The following is a 14,097-nucleotide window of genomic DNA, read 5'->3' as shown; positions in this document are numbered from 1 at the left end:
CGGGGGCGGAGGCAGGGGCCTTTAAGAGGAGCCGCAGGCCCGGACCCGACCCAGACGCAGGCAGCACCTAGACTCGCCCACGCCTAGGGACCCGGGCAGCCCCGCAGCGCTCCGGCTCCTCCTCCTTGCGATCGCCCTCCGCAGAGATGGACGGAGACGGTGACCCAGGTAGCTACCGCACCCCGGACCCACTAGCTCAGCCTGGGAGGGGAGACCGGGGCGGGCGGGCGAGTGCTCCAGGGGGTGGGGGTGCCGAAACCCAGCGCTGCAAACTTTCGCCTGAGCAAAGCCCTTGACACAGTCTCAAAAGAGCACAGTCCTCTGAGGCCTCGAGAGGTGACGGGCAGGGAGGAAGGACTCTGGGTTTCCGTTTACCCAGGAAACAGCATAGGAGTAATCCCACGTTCCCGCCTCCCAGCTTGCTGAGGGTGTATCAGGCCGGGGTCTGGGCGACATCTAGGATGCAGGAGACTGCAGGAGGCTGCCCGCCCTTTCCTTCCATCAGTTTCTTTCATTTGGCGGCTCCGACTGCTGCGCTATTTGAATCCGCATGGCTGTCCTGGGGTTACCAGCCTCTCCCCACCCCATTCTCCTGGGCTCCCTGGTCTGGAGGGGCCACCCTTCATCTGGGTGGCCCGGTGCCCAGTGGGGACCCGGCCAGTAGTGAGGGGAGGTTAGGCACCAGCTCTCGCCAATACCCGGGGCCCTCTGAGACTGCCCAGTCATCTTGTCTGGCACCAGAGACCCCCTTCCCCGGCCTCCGAGCTGGCGGACCTGGCTTGGCCTGTAGGGGTTGGCCGCTGAGTCAGGGTGGTGGGAGCAAGTCCCGCCTGCAGACTGCCCGGCCCTCCCTCAGCAGGCCCATCTAAGAGGGGGCACTGCCTGGGGGAGGCGACAGGAGACAGATTGGTGCCCGCTCAGGCAGCCAAGCCCCCTCCTCCCGGCCCCGACAACCCCAGCTCCTTGGGCTCCCACCCCCAGTCCTCCACGGCCCCCTTGCCGCACCTTGTCTAGCGCCCCAGCATGGGCTCCTGCTTCTTGTCAGGGCCCAGCTAGCTATTCCCTGGTGAGTGAATCAGCCCTGGGGGCAGCTTCCAGGGGCCAGATAACTTTCCGAGGACCGCAACAATGTGGAGAGTTGTGTGCGCTGCAGCAAGGGTGGGGGGGGCCTGTAACCAGATCTGGGGCCTCAAGTGCCAGGCCTGGGGCCAGGAGAGGGGCCTGGGCGAGGTGCACCTTTCGGGGGAGCATCAGGTGTCCACCAGGGCCAGGGCAGGGCAGGGGGAGGGGTGGAGAGGTGAGGACACTGGGCTCCGCTCCCCGGAGAGCCGCGGGCAGCAGGATGGGCGGGTGATGTGGCGTCGTTGGGGCCTGGTGTGCTCTTCTCTGACTTCCCACCGATCCGCAGTGTGGCTTGGGAGAAGCCAGGTAGCGTCCCTGGGCCTTAGCTTCCTCTTTGCCAAAAGGGAAGGGGTGAAGCCCCACATCATACAGATGTGGCAAAATAAGTAAATAATAAAAAGGCTAATAATTAAGGGAACGTGCTGCGCTGAATGATAAGACTCACAGATAAGGTCTAGTGAGGACCCACTGTGCGCTCTGGGCTCCGAAGGGGTAAACCCCGGTTCTGCAAGCAAGGGTCTGACTGTGTGGGGAGGAGGTGAAGGGCTGGCAGGCTGGGGTCCTGGCGACAGCCAGACTTGGGCCCAGGCCCTGCCTGTTCCCTTCCCCAGTGTCCAGCCCATTTCCACCACCACCTTGGCTTTCCAGGGTTCAGCCCATAGAACCACTCTGCCCCCCGAGTCAGAGCTGTGGCCTCCCCTGTCACCCAGAGTGGCCCTGTCTTCTCCTCACACTGTCTCCCTCCTCCAGAGACACTGGGCACTTGGTATCCGCTTACTCAAGGCTTCAGCGGCCTGGCTGAGGCCGCCTGGGATCCAGAGGCCGGTCTAGCCCGCAGCACCTGACGTCTGTCCACTTCCTGACCATTGAGAATGCCCTACCCCCTTCAGGGGATTTGGACATTAGCATTGCCTGAACGGCCTGGCATTCTATAGATCAGGAACCGGAGGGCCAGGAGTGGAAAAAAGCTTCATGGGGCCTTTTAATGAGCCCCTCTCCCCCACCTCCAGTCAAGGACCCCTGGTTGCCTCCCCCTCGGGCCTCAGGCCCCTGTGTCCCCTTCCCTAATCCTAGCAGCGTGACCTTCGGGAAGCCATCGCGCATCCCGGAGTCTGAGCACTTCCATCTGCAGAATCCAAATCACAGCGGTGCCTCCTAATTCAGGGAGGGGTTTTATTGACGAGTGCGGGCTAAAGGTGGCCCTGGGGCCAGGCTGCCTGGGGTCAAGTCTAGGCTCCGACCACCCACTTGCTGTGTGATCCTTAGCCGGTTCACCTCTCTGTGCCTCTGTGTCCTCATCAGTGAAATAGGGACAGCGACAGAAAAAGCCTTGAAGAGACGCTGTGAGGCTTTAAAGAATAAATGAAATTAAAATGCTCAGAACAGGCCCACACTCCCTAAGTGTCCAATAAACATGAGCTACTGATGGTGTGCCAGATGCCAGGCACTGGGGATATAGCATCGAGTTCCCCAGACCCCGTTCCTGCCCATCACGCCCTCAATCTAGTCCCAGGAAAGGTGTTTTAAAAACCATTACCCACTAGGACAAAACTTGGGAAGGACTGGAACCCCGGCGGTGAGAGGATGTAATGGGGAAGTCCAGGAGGGCTTCCATGAGGAGGTGACAGGAGCAGGGATCTCAGAGGGTGGCTGGAAGGATTAAGGAAGTTCATGTGTGAAATGTAAGGCAGTCCTGTTAATAACATCATCAGCTGCTGTTATCCACTCAGGTGTGGGGTGTGCTGGCCTTGCAGGGGAAACTGAGGCCTCTAAGGCAGCTCTCGGCCTTGGGGCTGGTCTGTGGTCCTGGTTTCCCCCGGGCCGCCTCCGCTGGGCACCAGTTTCAGGTCATAGAACCTCTGTCCCCCAGCTGCTGGGTGGGGGGCGGTTTTGGGGGTTGTAGGGAGACAGTTTGGGGGGAGTCATCACCCCCCCCCCCCGCCCACCGCTTCGCCCCCGCAGAGAGCGTGGGCCAGCCTGAGGAGGCGAGCCCCGAGGAGCAGCAGGAGGAGGCGTGCGCGGAGGAGGCGAGCGCCGGGGAGGAGGAGGAGGCGGCGGCGGCGTTCTTGGAAGAGCTGCCGGAGCCGCTGCTGCTGCGCGTGCTGGCCGAGCTGCCGGCCTCCGAGCTCGTGCAGGTGTGCCGCCTGGTGTGTCTGCGCTGGAAGGAGCTGGTGGACGGCGCCCCCCTGTGGCTGCTGAAGTGCCAGCAGGAGGGGCTGGTGCCCGAGGGCGGCGCGGAGGACGAGCGCGACCACTGGCAGCAGTTCTACTTCCTGAGCAAGAGGCGGCGCAACTTGCTGCGCAACCCGTGTGGGGAAGGTAAGGGTCAGGTCCTAGTACCCGACGACTGGGGGGCTTAGCTTCCCCCTCTGGAAAATGGGCCATGCACAATGCCAGCGCGCTTGAGGGTGAAATGAGAGCGCTTGGCACAACGCCCAGCACAGAATAGCCCCAAGAAACTCTATTATTTCCCTGTCCGCCTGCTCCCTGGGGGTCTCTTTCCCAGGCTCTTCCACCCTCCGTGACCCAGGGCAAGGCTTGCCCTGTAGGGGACCCTCCCAGGAGGGAGAGAGAATCTGGGACAAACAGAAAGCGCCTGCCATTCAACTCCACCATCGTGTCCCACCCGACACCATTCAAGTACCGGCTGGCCCAGCACCCGGCTATGGGGGGAAAAGCCAGCGCCGCCACACCATCACAGGGACTGGGTGACGAGGGTGGGGCTGTCGTGTTCCCGCAGAGGACTTGGAGGGCTGGTGCGACGTGGAGCACGGCGGGGACGGCTGGAGGGTGGAGGAAATGCCCGGAGACTGTGGAGTGGAATTCGTCCACGATGAGAACGTCAAGAAGTTCTTTGCTTCCTCCTTCGAGTAAGGAGAAGGGGGATGGATGGGGAGGGGGAAGGGGGCCTCCACTCCTTCCTAACCCACTTCCCCCAGGTGGTGTCGGAAAGCGCAGGTCATCGACCTGCAGGCGGAGGGCTACTGGGAGGAGCTGCTGGACACCACTCAGCCGGCCATCGTGGTGAAGGACTGGTGAGCCGCCCTGCGGGGCTGGGCTGGGGGGTGGGGACCAAAGCCACTGCCTCCCCTAGGGGTGGTGGCCACGTGGAACCTGTCTCCAGGAGAAGGTGAAATCCACCTTTCTTCTTGAGTTTAAATGCTGGCATTTTTTTTTTTTTTGAATGCCTCTACTGTCCAAACAAATCACGTCTTTGTGCCCAAGGTTGGGCCTGGCCCATTTGGGTTTTAGTCCTTGGGTTTGGACCTTCGGCAAGTCACTGTCTCTCTCTGGCCTCAGTTTCCTTATCTGTAAAATGGGAACACTGGCAGTAGGGTCAGCAGGGTTACCTGCTGTACCCAGGCCTAGCGGCTGAGGCCCACGTCCGCTCTCGCTCCCTCCCGGGGGCAGGTACTCCGGGCGCAGCGACGCAGGCTGCGTGTATGAGCTCACGGTGAAGCTGCTGTCGGAGCACGAAGACGTGCTGGCCGAGTTCAACAGCGGGCAGGTGGCGGTGCCGCAGACGGACGACGGTGGGGGCTGGATCGAGGTGAGCTCGGAGACTTGGGGCGGCGAGGCGGGACCAGGCTGTAGTGGGCGGGGCGGGGCTGGGAGAGCGCTCAGGGGCTGAGAGACCCAGCAGGGCTAGGGGCGAGTCAGTGGACCGGGTGGGGTGGCCGGGGAAGGCCTCGGGGCCCCGAGACTGACCCTTCTCCTCATCCCCCCAGATCTCCCACACTTTCACCGACTACGGGCCCGGCGTTCGCTTCGTCCGCTTCGAGCACGGGGGCCAGGACTCCGTCTACTGGAAGGGCTGGTTCGGGGCCCGGGTGACCAACAGCAGCGTGTGGGTGGAGCCCTGAGTGACCCCTCCTCCCGCTCCCCGCAGCTGCCCCAGGAGGGGCAGAGGCCCGGGGTAGACAGGCCTTAGTGGTAGCACCCACACCGCCCCCACCCCCCACCCCGTGCACTCCTCTCCCGCCCCTTATTCCAAGCCCAGCCCCCACGCAGGTAGAGAAGGGTTTTGCCGGCATATGTTTGCATCTGGAAAATAAGATGGGTGAGGGCTTGGGCCTGGACTGGGCCCACCACTGAATCCCCGACCCCTAGCACAGTGCCTGCCACAATGTGGACGTTCAATAAATATTATTTGTTCAAGGAAGAAATGCATGAACAAACGGACGAATGAGCACCCACCCCTTTGCACCCTGCCCTGTCTCCTGAGGGCCCCTGGCTCAGCCTGGAAAAATACTTGGTGGGGCTCCAGGGGCTTGGGTTTCCAGAGCCCATCGGGCCGCGGCAGAGCCAGCCAGGCCTGGGCGGCGGCGGACAAAGGCTGGGATTGTGAGGCCACGGAGCGGGGAGCTGGGCCTGGCGCCTGACTGACACCCAAGCTGCCCAGAGGCCAGCACGGAAGGGGGCCGCCCTGCAGGCCTCTCTCGATCCCCATGGGTGATGGCAGCATCTCCCCTGGGGTACGAATTCTCTTGGGCCCAGGGATGGACGCCCATGACCTGGGGTGGGGGATGGGGAGGTGGGGGTGGGGAGCACAGAAAGGGTCAGCTTGGTACCCCTCTCCGGTTCGTGCCCACGTCCCGGCTCTCCTCCCCGGCTTGCTACTGACTCGTGCAGAAGCTGTTTGCATCTGGTCTCATTGGTCCTTTTCTGAGCCCTGTGGGGGCCTGGCCCCTGGCGCCGGTTGGAGGGGAGGGGAGGAGGGACGGGTGTGGCGCCAGGCTCTGGGCCAGGCTCTCTCTTTAGAGCCTCCCCAGCAGCTCTGAAGCCAGGCCCCTCCCCGGGACTCTCAGCTGCCGCTCCTGGGTGGTTCCAGGTCCTGAAACAGCTGCTCTCTCCGCCGCCGTGGGGACCAGTACAGTCCCCGGGCCGCTCCAGCCTCCCTTTGCTTCTGAGCCCTGACGCCACCTGCTGGCCGGGCGGGATCGCAGGGTTCAGGCGGGGCCCGCCTGCGCTGGTTCATGGGTTCATTCATTCACCCACCCATTCACTCACGGTTCCTGAAGTCCCCGTCACAGCCAGGCCTTGTGCAGGGCCCTGAAGTGACAGCGGTGAGCACGACCCTCCTCGTCCCGGGAAGAGCCATCACCCTGGCTACATTGAAAAGGTGGCACCCTGGGAGGGGATTTATCTGGTGTCCTGCGGGGTCTCCAGTCTAATGGTGGAGGCGTAGTCCCAGCTCCGGGGACATCCTCAGTCTGACAGAGGGGAGCAGAGCCCTGACCTCAGAGGACGCCCAGTCCCAAGGTGGGACGCGCAGCCCCTGCTCCCTGGGCACCCCCAGTCCTTTCTAGGGGATTTCACAGTCGGGCGGGGGAGGGCATCGTCCACACCCACCTGCGTTGCCAATGGGCCTGGAGGTCCAGTTTGATGAGGATTTACAAAGGAAGAGGCTCACCCCTGAGAGCTCCCAGTTTTTCTTTTAAAGATTTTATTTATTTAGTTTTAGAGAGGGAAGGGAGGGAGAAAGAGAGAGAGAGAGACATCAATGTGCAGTTGCTGGGGGCCATGGCCTGTAACCCAGGCATGTGCCCTGACTGGGAATCGAACCTGCGATGCTTTGGTTCGCAGCCCGAGCTCAATCCACTGAGCTACGCCAGCCAGGCTGACAGCTCCCAGTTTTAAGTATAGGAGTAACAGGCAGCGGGAAGCTCTAGGGCGAGGGACTAGGGTGGGCATGTGGGGGGCCAGACAGGGATGAGTCGGGAGAGGACCAGAGCCCATGTGGGGGCTGTGGGAGGAGGCCGGACTGAGATGTCAGTGGGCCCCAGTGCTTGTGAGGATTGGGTGTCAGGGTGGGAATTTCGGGGGGCATGGAAGACGTTGCAGTGGGGGAGCCCCCCCCCCCGCCACGGGGATTCAGGAAAGAGGCCTGTGCAGTGTCTGGAGCTATGGGCCGGAGACAGTGGAGTCACAGGGTATGTGGCCACCAGTCAAAGCCAAGGGCACTGGTGAGGGCCGGGGACAAGTGTGCAGTGAGGCAGGAGAGGGCCCAGGGAGACCTCCGTCTCTGGGCTGTGATGGGGAGACGGAGCAGCCAGGGAGGGGGGTGGGGTGGGCTAAGAGGGTACAGGTCCAGTGAGGCCACCTCCGGACAACTGCCTGCTCTCAGAGGAAAGAGCCAGAAGCCCAGAGGCTAGATTCTCCCCCCAGAGCCTGCAGAGTACACCTGGAGGGCTTGGATAATGGGGTGGTCCAGACCCACTGTCCCCAAGCACCTGTCCCTGGAGGGACCATCGGATAGACTGGCGGTGTTTAGCTCGGGAAGACAAGACAGCAGCTCCTGAGCTGTCGAAGGGCTGATGCTGCGGGGGGTGGGATGGGGTGGGGGGAGCCTGCAAGCCTCGCTGTGCCCAGGGCACATCCTGTCACACCACCCTGGCCCCCCACGCAGACGGAGGTGGGAAGGGGGAGAGGGCATTGTTACCCTCTTTCTTCACGGGATGAGACTGAGGATGAGGGACTTTCTCAGCAAGTGGCACACAGAATGACCGGAGAAGCACAAGTTCTAATCCACATGCATCCTGCTCCAAAGAGCTTGCTCTTAACCGCCCCCCCCACCCCCGACTTCATTGTCTCTAATCTAGAGGGCAGAGCTGGACCCCCAGGAACCATACAGTTTAACGGGACTGCAGGTATCAGCTTCCTTCTAGGGAAACCGACACACTTTCCAGCAGGGGGCGCCCGAGGGCCCTCCCAGACAGTGCGGTGAGCTAAAGCCAGGGATGGTAGACAGGTGCGCCAGCCACATGGTTCAAAGGCCATGGACATTGGCTAAGGAGAGACAGGCCTGCATGTCCCCTAAGATCCTCTCTAACTGATCAATACTTATTGAGCACCTACTATCTGTTAGGCAGGGATAAAACAGGCAAGGACTCTGCTGCTCTGGAACACACAGCCCAGATGGAGAAACATAAACACAAGAGGCTAAATGAATGAATAAAAAAATTACTAACATGGTACAGCACTTACTATCCACACCAGGTACTACTCTAAGATATATATATATATATATTTATATATATATATATATATATATATATATATATAATATATATAAATATATATATATTTTTATCATAATAACCTTATGAAGTGGGGATATGATTACTTCCAGTTCTTATAGGTGAGAAAACTGAAGCACAGAGAGGTTAAGCAACTTGTCTGAGGCCACACAGCTAATAAATGGCATTCTATTCAGCCATGTAGGCTCTTGACTTCTACAGCACAGTAGACAAAGTAGAGAGTGAGGGTGGGAGTGCTCTTTTGGTCAAGGGGACTGGGGGGACGTCCCTGAGGAAGTGACATTTGAACGATAAGGACAAACCAGCAGACAGCTGGGGGAAGCACAGTGCAGGAGCAGTAAGTGCGAAGGCCCTGAGGTGGGAATAGACTTATCCACAGACCAGAAAGGCAACCGGCATGGCCAGAACTCAGCGGGCAAGTTGGGGAACGGTTTGACGTGAGGTTGGAGGTGTAGACAGGCAGTCCTGAGAGTTCCCTGAGCACCTACTGTGTGCACTGTCTTATAAGGCAGAAATGCTACAGGAGGCAGAAATGATCGCAGTGCCCTTGAAGGCAAAGCCTTGCTTTGTCCAGCGGGACCCGGGACGGGGAGTTAGATACCAGCCACTGACAGCCTAGTTGATGAAACCAGATTTCCCAAGAGGAACGGGCTGAACGGTAACGATGACAACGATGACGGTGAACATAATGATGACAGCGATGACAAGTGACAGGCGTCGGTGGAGGCTGCACAGGTGTCAGTTCCTGTGCCGAGCATACAGGCTCATTGAATCTGCCAGCGGCCCTCCCTGGTAGACCCAGATACTCCTGTTATCAGACAAGAGAGCGACAATTCCGCGACGTGGGGTGGTTGTCTGGCGTGACTCGGGAGTCAGTGCTTGAGGCCGGGTTTCCAGTTCACGTCCTGGCGCCTTCTCTCTGGTGCCTGACCGAAGACGGACGCAGGCCAGGGGACAGAGCAGGGGCGGCAGTTAGGGGCTCCGAGGGGAGGAAGAGTGGGCAGAGCCGAAGGTGGTAAGGGCTGTGGGGCGTTAATGCTTCTGAGCACATCACAGCCCGGGGGGAGGAGGAGGAGCTGCGAAGTGTCTCGGGGCCACTTTAGCTACGGTGGCCGGGGAGGTAAGATGAATTCTCTTTCAGATTTCTTGATGGAGCCCTGTAGCCATGTTGCAGTTGACAAAAGTCCCCTTTCCTCGTTCTAGTTTATTTATTTTGTGAATCTGGATTTTTGTACGCGTGGTACCTTTCGTTGTGGACCTAGAGGGAGGAGGAAAGGAGGGACGAGTTCTACCACTAGGTGGCAGCATTGTCCAGGGAGTACCTAGAACTAGCAGGTTCTGCCCAGTTCTTCAAAGAGAAGGGGGCCTCCGAAGGCTGAATTTGAACCCAAAGCCTGATTTCTTTCCATTGCTTGGGGCTAAGTCTGGGTCTGCAGGGGGCTGGGCCTCTTGCCCTGCTTCGGGAATGCTCTTACTTACGCCAGAGGCTCCCAAGAAACATTTCAGAGGCTGGGTCCTCTGGGTCATAAGTCCTGTGAGACTAGGGAGGGCTGATGGTCTCTGGGAATCCAGCCCCCAAAGATCTGGGTCCTGGAGCCCCCAGCCTGTCCACCCTACGCAGAGCCCCGAGCCACGGTGAGCACAGACCACCCAGGCAGATCCAATCCTGATCTCCTGGTGAGTAATGACTTTGCTATTTTTCCTCCCATAAATTAAACCTAATCTTGTGTTGACTCTGCTGAACCAGGAGAATAATGAGGAAGATTAAGATGAGATGGTATTCATTCTCCTCCAACAAGAGCCAATTAATTGTCGGCAGGATTACCTCGCCCTGAGCCAGGAGCTCTGCAGACAGGGTAGGCGGGGCCGGGGCCTCTCCCGCTGCTCCAGCTGGGGTCTGTGGGTGAGGCAGCAGCAGCAAAGCTTTCGGTCAGATGTCAGGAAGAACTGCCTGGGTGAGGGAGGGGGCTGGGGCCAAGGAGGGGGATGCGAAGGGCGTGGAACCACCCACCCGGGTGATGTTTGTGAGACACAGAGGGGCGCTCGGGGGAGTTCCTGAACCCCTGAACTACTGGGCATCTGCTCTCCGAGGCCCCTGACCACCCAGGCCACCTGGCGGCATGCTCCCCGGCATTCCCTCCCTCAGGGGATGTCCCTGTGACCTGCCTCAGCCTCATGGTCACCTTTGCTAAATGAACCTGCGTGCGGGGGGTCTCCAGCCCCTCCCCACCCTGCTCTCCCTCTTCCCTTCCTGTCCTAGGGGTCGTGGGGGGGCCACATGTCCAGGCTCGAGAGCACGGATCTGGAGACAGAAACCCTTGGGTTTCACCTGGCTTCGCCCCTTGTCCCATTGGTGACATGGGACCTGCTCCGGGACCTGGCCCGCCACCTGCCAGCCTGCTCTGCTGTCCCGAGGAGCTGACGTGCCCGAGGTTCCAGACACCAGAGGTACCAGGCTGGCAGCTGAGAGGCGGGAGGAGCTAACGTTCGTTGATCTTTTACCCTCCACAGTCTGTCATCCACTGCCCACGGCAGCCCCTGGGGACGCTTCATTTTGTCAACCCAGGTTATGGAGGAGGAAGCTAAGGCTCAGAGAGGAGGGTCTAGTGGTCAAGGTCACGAGGCCGTGGCCAGCAGAGCCAGCTGGGCCAGGGCCTGGTGGGAGGAGCCCCAAAGCGTGTGCCCCTCCCTGACTCCATGTTGGTTCACGCACACGAGAGGCGTTACACGAGCACTGGACGAACGAAGGGACACTTGCCAGGTGCTGTTTCCGGTCCAGAAAGTCCCTGTTTCAGGCTCTCCCGCCTCGTGGTCACGCCCAGGCGTCCGTGGATTATGTGTGATCTGCCAGACCCTCCTCGGCGACGCTCGGCGGCCTGCCCCTCTCGCCGGCACTGCATTAAGAACGATGCACCCTTCCAGCCGCGTCTCAGAGCTCGCTTCACCACGCGGGTCGATAAGCCTTCGTTATTTTCCGAGCACGGCAACAGTATCGCCTCATCCATATTTGATCATTCCTGATGTTTCGCACCTACCGTGTGCTCGCTGCGTGCGAGGTAGGTTCAAAGCACTGCTCGTACGCAGTTGTATTTGATTTCCGCAGCACGCCCGTGTGCTAGCAGCGTCCCCATTGGAGAGTCTGGGATGACGCCGAGGCCCAGAGAAGTGCCGCTTTTCCAGTTCTGCCCAAGGCCACGCAGCCCGGACTGTGCAGGGCTGCGTCCACCTGCGGCCCATCTCGCTCCAGAGCTGGAGTTCTCCCCACACCAAGGATGTGACTTCCCGGGATGTGACTGTGCTGTGGGTGGTGGGGGCGGAGGTGGAGGGCATGGGCCTCGGGGTTCTGTGGAACCAACAGGGTGTCCGGCTGAGCCTCGGGGACAGACCTGTGGTTCTTATGCGAAGGCACGCAGTGCCCAAGCATTTATTGAGCGCCTTCTGTGGGCCAGACACCCCGCTCAGCTCCCAGGATACAATGGCGAGCCAGCGAGGCCCTGGCCCCTGGGACCTCACAGGCTAAAGCGGGAGACAGAGGTGCGTTCCCAGCCTGGACCCTCCCTGCCTGTGTGACCTTGGCCACATCATTTAACCAGGAACTGCCTCAGTGTCCTCATCTGCAAAACAGGGCCGGTCATAGGTCCTACCTCACAGGGTCGTTAGGAGGATCACACGATTCCATATTCACACAGCACTCAGGTCGGCGTCTGCACGGAGAAAGTGCTGCCTGTGAGCTTGTTAAATAAATACAATGAACAAGGGGTGACCGCAGTCCCGCGGTAGAAGGGCTGTGAGACACCAGGCCCTGTGTTTTGGGAGCCTGAAGGAGGGGCATCTAACCTGGACCGTAATCAAGGAAGGCTTCTTGGAGAAGGCAGTGAGTAGACACTGGATCTGAGTGGACAGTTGAGCTGAGGAAGAGTAGGATACAAAATTACTTCGCTAGCCAAGGAAGCTTCCTTCCTTAGCTTCCTGTCTATCAGTCGCACCTGTGGGACCAACTGGTCTTTTCCCAGGGCTTATTGTCCTAATTTATCAGCATGCTAAGCGCCATAGAGGCATCTACATTTGAATAGAAGCCTCTGTCCCCAGGGACCCACGGCTGAGGGGGCTGGGCGGAGAGGATCCCACACCGTCTCCAGCTCACGGAGGAAGACCCTGGCCAGGCAGGTGGGCAGGTGCGGGGAGCCTCTGGCGGTGGAGGCTGCAGCGGGGAGCCTGCATAAAGACAAAGGCGTCTCTGAAAAAAAAAACAAAAAACAAAAAAAAGGAAAGGAAGAGGCAGACAGGGAAATGATTTTCTCGGCTGGCCTTCTTCGGGAATTAAATCTTGTTTTTTGTCACCAGCGAGTGGAATAATCCAATATATTAAAGCAGAAGCCCCCTCCTATTTATTGCTGTGACTTTGGCCTAACCGTCTCGGGGCTGCGTCTGGAATCAGACGGTAGGGCGGGCGGGCGGAGGGAGGCATCGGCCCCCTGGATCAATTACTCTCCTCTCCGACGCCGGAAAAATGAATTATTCCCTGAAAAGCAGGCTCCTCATCTGATGAATTCTGCACTGCAGAGCTGGCGGAGTCAGACCAAATTGAATTTGGTCTTTGAGAGACATTTAAAACCAGGTGGAGGGTGTGTGTGTCGGTGGCGGGGGGTGTCTGTTTGCTATGGGGGAGCCTCGGCTGCCTGGCTGGGGAGCACCCCCCTTCCCCCACTCACGATCCTCTGGGGTGGGGACAAGGGGCAACCACCCTGCCTGCCCGAGGGGGAACCTGCGCCCCCCAGGGGTGGGACGTTTTGTTCCCAGCCTGAGGCCCAGAGACATGAGGCTGCCTGTCTGAGGCCACACGGTAGCGTGGCAGCCAGGGCAGTCTGTTCGCTTCCTGTGCTCTGTCCTCGGGGTCCTGCTGAACGTGGCCTCAGAGAACCCCCTCTCCCTCCAGGGAACCTTCAGCGGACTAAGGTGGGGGTGAGAGCTTTCCACTCTCGACACTGGTCCCGTCCATCCATAGCTGTGTGACTTGGGGCAAGTGGCTCAACCTCTCTGGGCCTCACTTGATTCATCTGAAAAGTGGGGTTTATTAAAATCCTTATACCGGCTGCCCCCCTGTCAGCTACAAAGGGCAGACATGCAATGCAAAGTGGCTTACTTAAAAAGCAAAGCGGGCGGCCCCCCGCAACAGAAAAGCCCAGTGTAGATTTCTTTCAGCTGGACCCAGAGGCTCCACGGGTACATTCGGAGCCCCGTGCTGCTTCTTGTCTCTCGGCTCTGTGACCTCACCCCAGGCGGGCGCCCCCAGGTCTGTGTCCCTCCAGGACCAAGTCCAGCGGGCGCCCACCTCTGAACCGCTGCTGCGGCGGGAGGCCTGGCCGACCCCCGCGAGGGGCAAGGCCTGGGGTGGAGTTGCCCCGTGAGAACCCCAAGGCGGAGGGAAGGAGGTGCACACGGTGGGGCTCAGAGAAGGGGGACTGGTTGCTGGGACAAAACAGCAACTCGGAGTCCCACCCCTCACAGGCCCGGGGAGGGAGGGGAGCAGTGGGTGCCCCGCCCAGCGCTGGGCGCACACAGACCAGGCCCCCAGCTGATCCGGGCCCTGCTGACGCGGATGCAGTGTCCTTCCGCGCAGGAGAGGAGGGGCTCTGCCCGGACTCCCCCTGCCTCCCTCCCACTCTGGGCCTGCATCTGCTCCCCGCCCCCCACCCCCCAGGCCAGATCCCAACCTTCCTCCCTCTGCCTGACCAGGGGTCCCCAGGGAGGGGTGCTTGTCACCCCGCGCAGCCCTGGGAGCTGCAGAGGCTGCGCTTTCACTAATGATGTGGGCAGGAGAGCAAGAAGGAGTCCTCGACGCGGCTCCTCCTGGATGTGAGCAGGTTTGTCAGGGCTAACGAGCTGGGGCCCGGGGAGTGGCTGGGGAGGGGGCTGCTTCTGGCCCAGGCTGGGG

General features: G+C 60.1%; 1 protein-coding gene across 1 annotated transcript; it reads left to right on the top strand.

The window, feature by feature from the left end:
* Positions 1-31: 31 nt before the first annotated feature.
* FBXO2 (F-box protein 2) lies at positions 32-5,276 on the top strand. Its single transcript, XM_045859443.1, has 6 exons — positions 32-168; positions 3,085-3,441; positions 3,863-3,992; positions 4,062-4,157; positions 4,534-4,672; positions 4,851-5,276. The coding sequence occupies exons 1-6, from the start codon at positions 147-149 to the stop codon at positions 4,983-4,985; spliced, it is 879 nt and encodes a 292-aa protein (XP_045715399.1). The 5' UTR covers positions 32-146; the 3' UTR covers positions 4,986-5,276.
* Positions 5,277-14,097: the final 8,821 nt, after the last annotated feature.

The sequence above is a fragment of the Phyllostomus hastatus genome, unplaced genomic scaffold (genome assembly GCF_019186645.2).
Source record: "Phyllostomus hastatus isolate PE091 unplaced genomic scaffold, TTU_PhHast_1.1 phas_scaffold_182, whole genome shotgun sequence".
Taxonomy (NCBI): domain Eukaryota; kingdom Metazoa; phylum Chordata; class Mammalia; order Chiroptera; family Phyllostomidae; genus Phyllostomus; species Phyllostomus hastatus.
The sequence above is the reverse complement of the archived record's forward strand: the minus strand, read 5'-3'. Positions and strand labels throughout refer to the sequence as shown.

Coding starts and splice junctions, on each gene's coding strand:
- FBXO2 (XM_045859443.1), top strand. CDS start 147: ATGGACGGAGACGGTGACCCAG. Junction 3,442..3,862: donor GCGCAACCCGTGTGGGGAAG/GTAAGGGTCAGG, acceptor GTGTTCCCGCAG/AGGACTTGGAGGGCTGGTGC. Junction 4,158..4,533: donor GCCATCGTGGTGAAGGACTG/GTGAGCCGCCCT, acceptor TCCCGGGGGCAG/GTACTCCGGGCGCAGCGACG.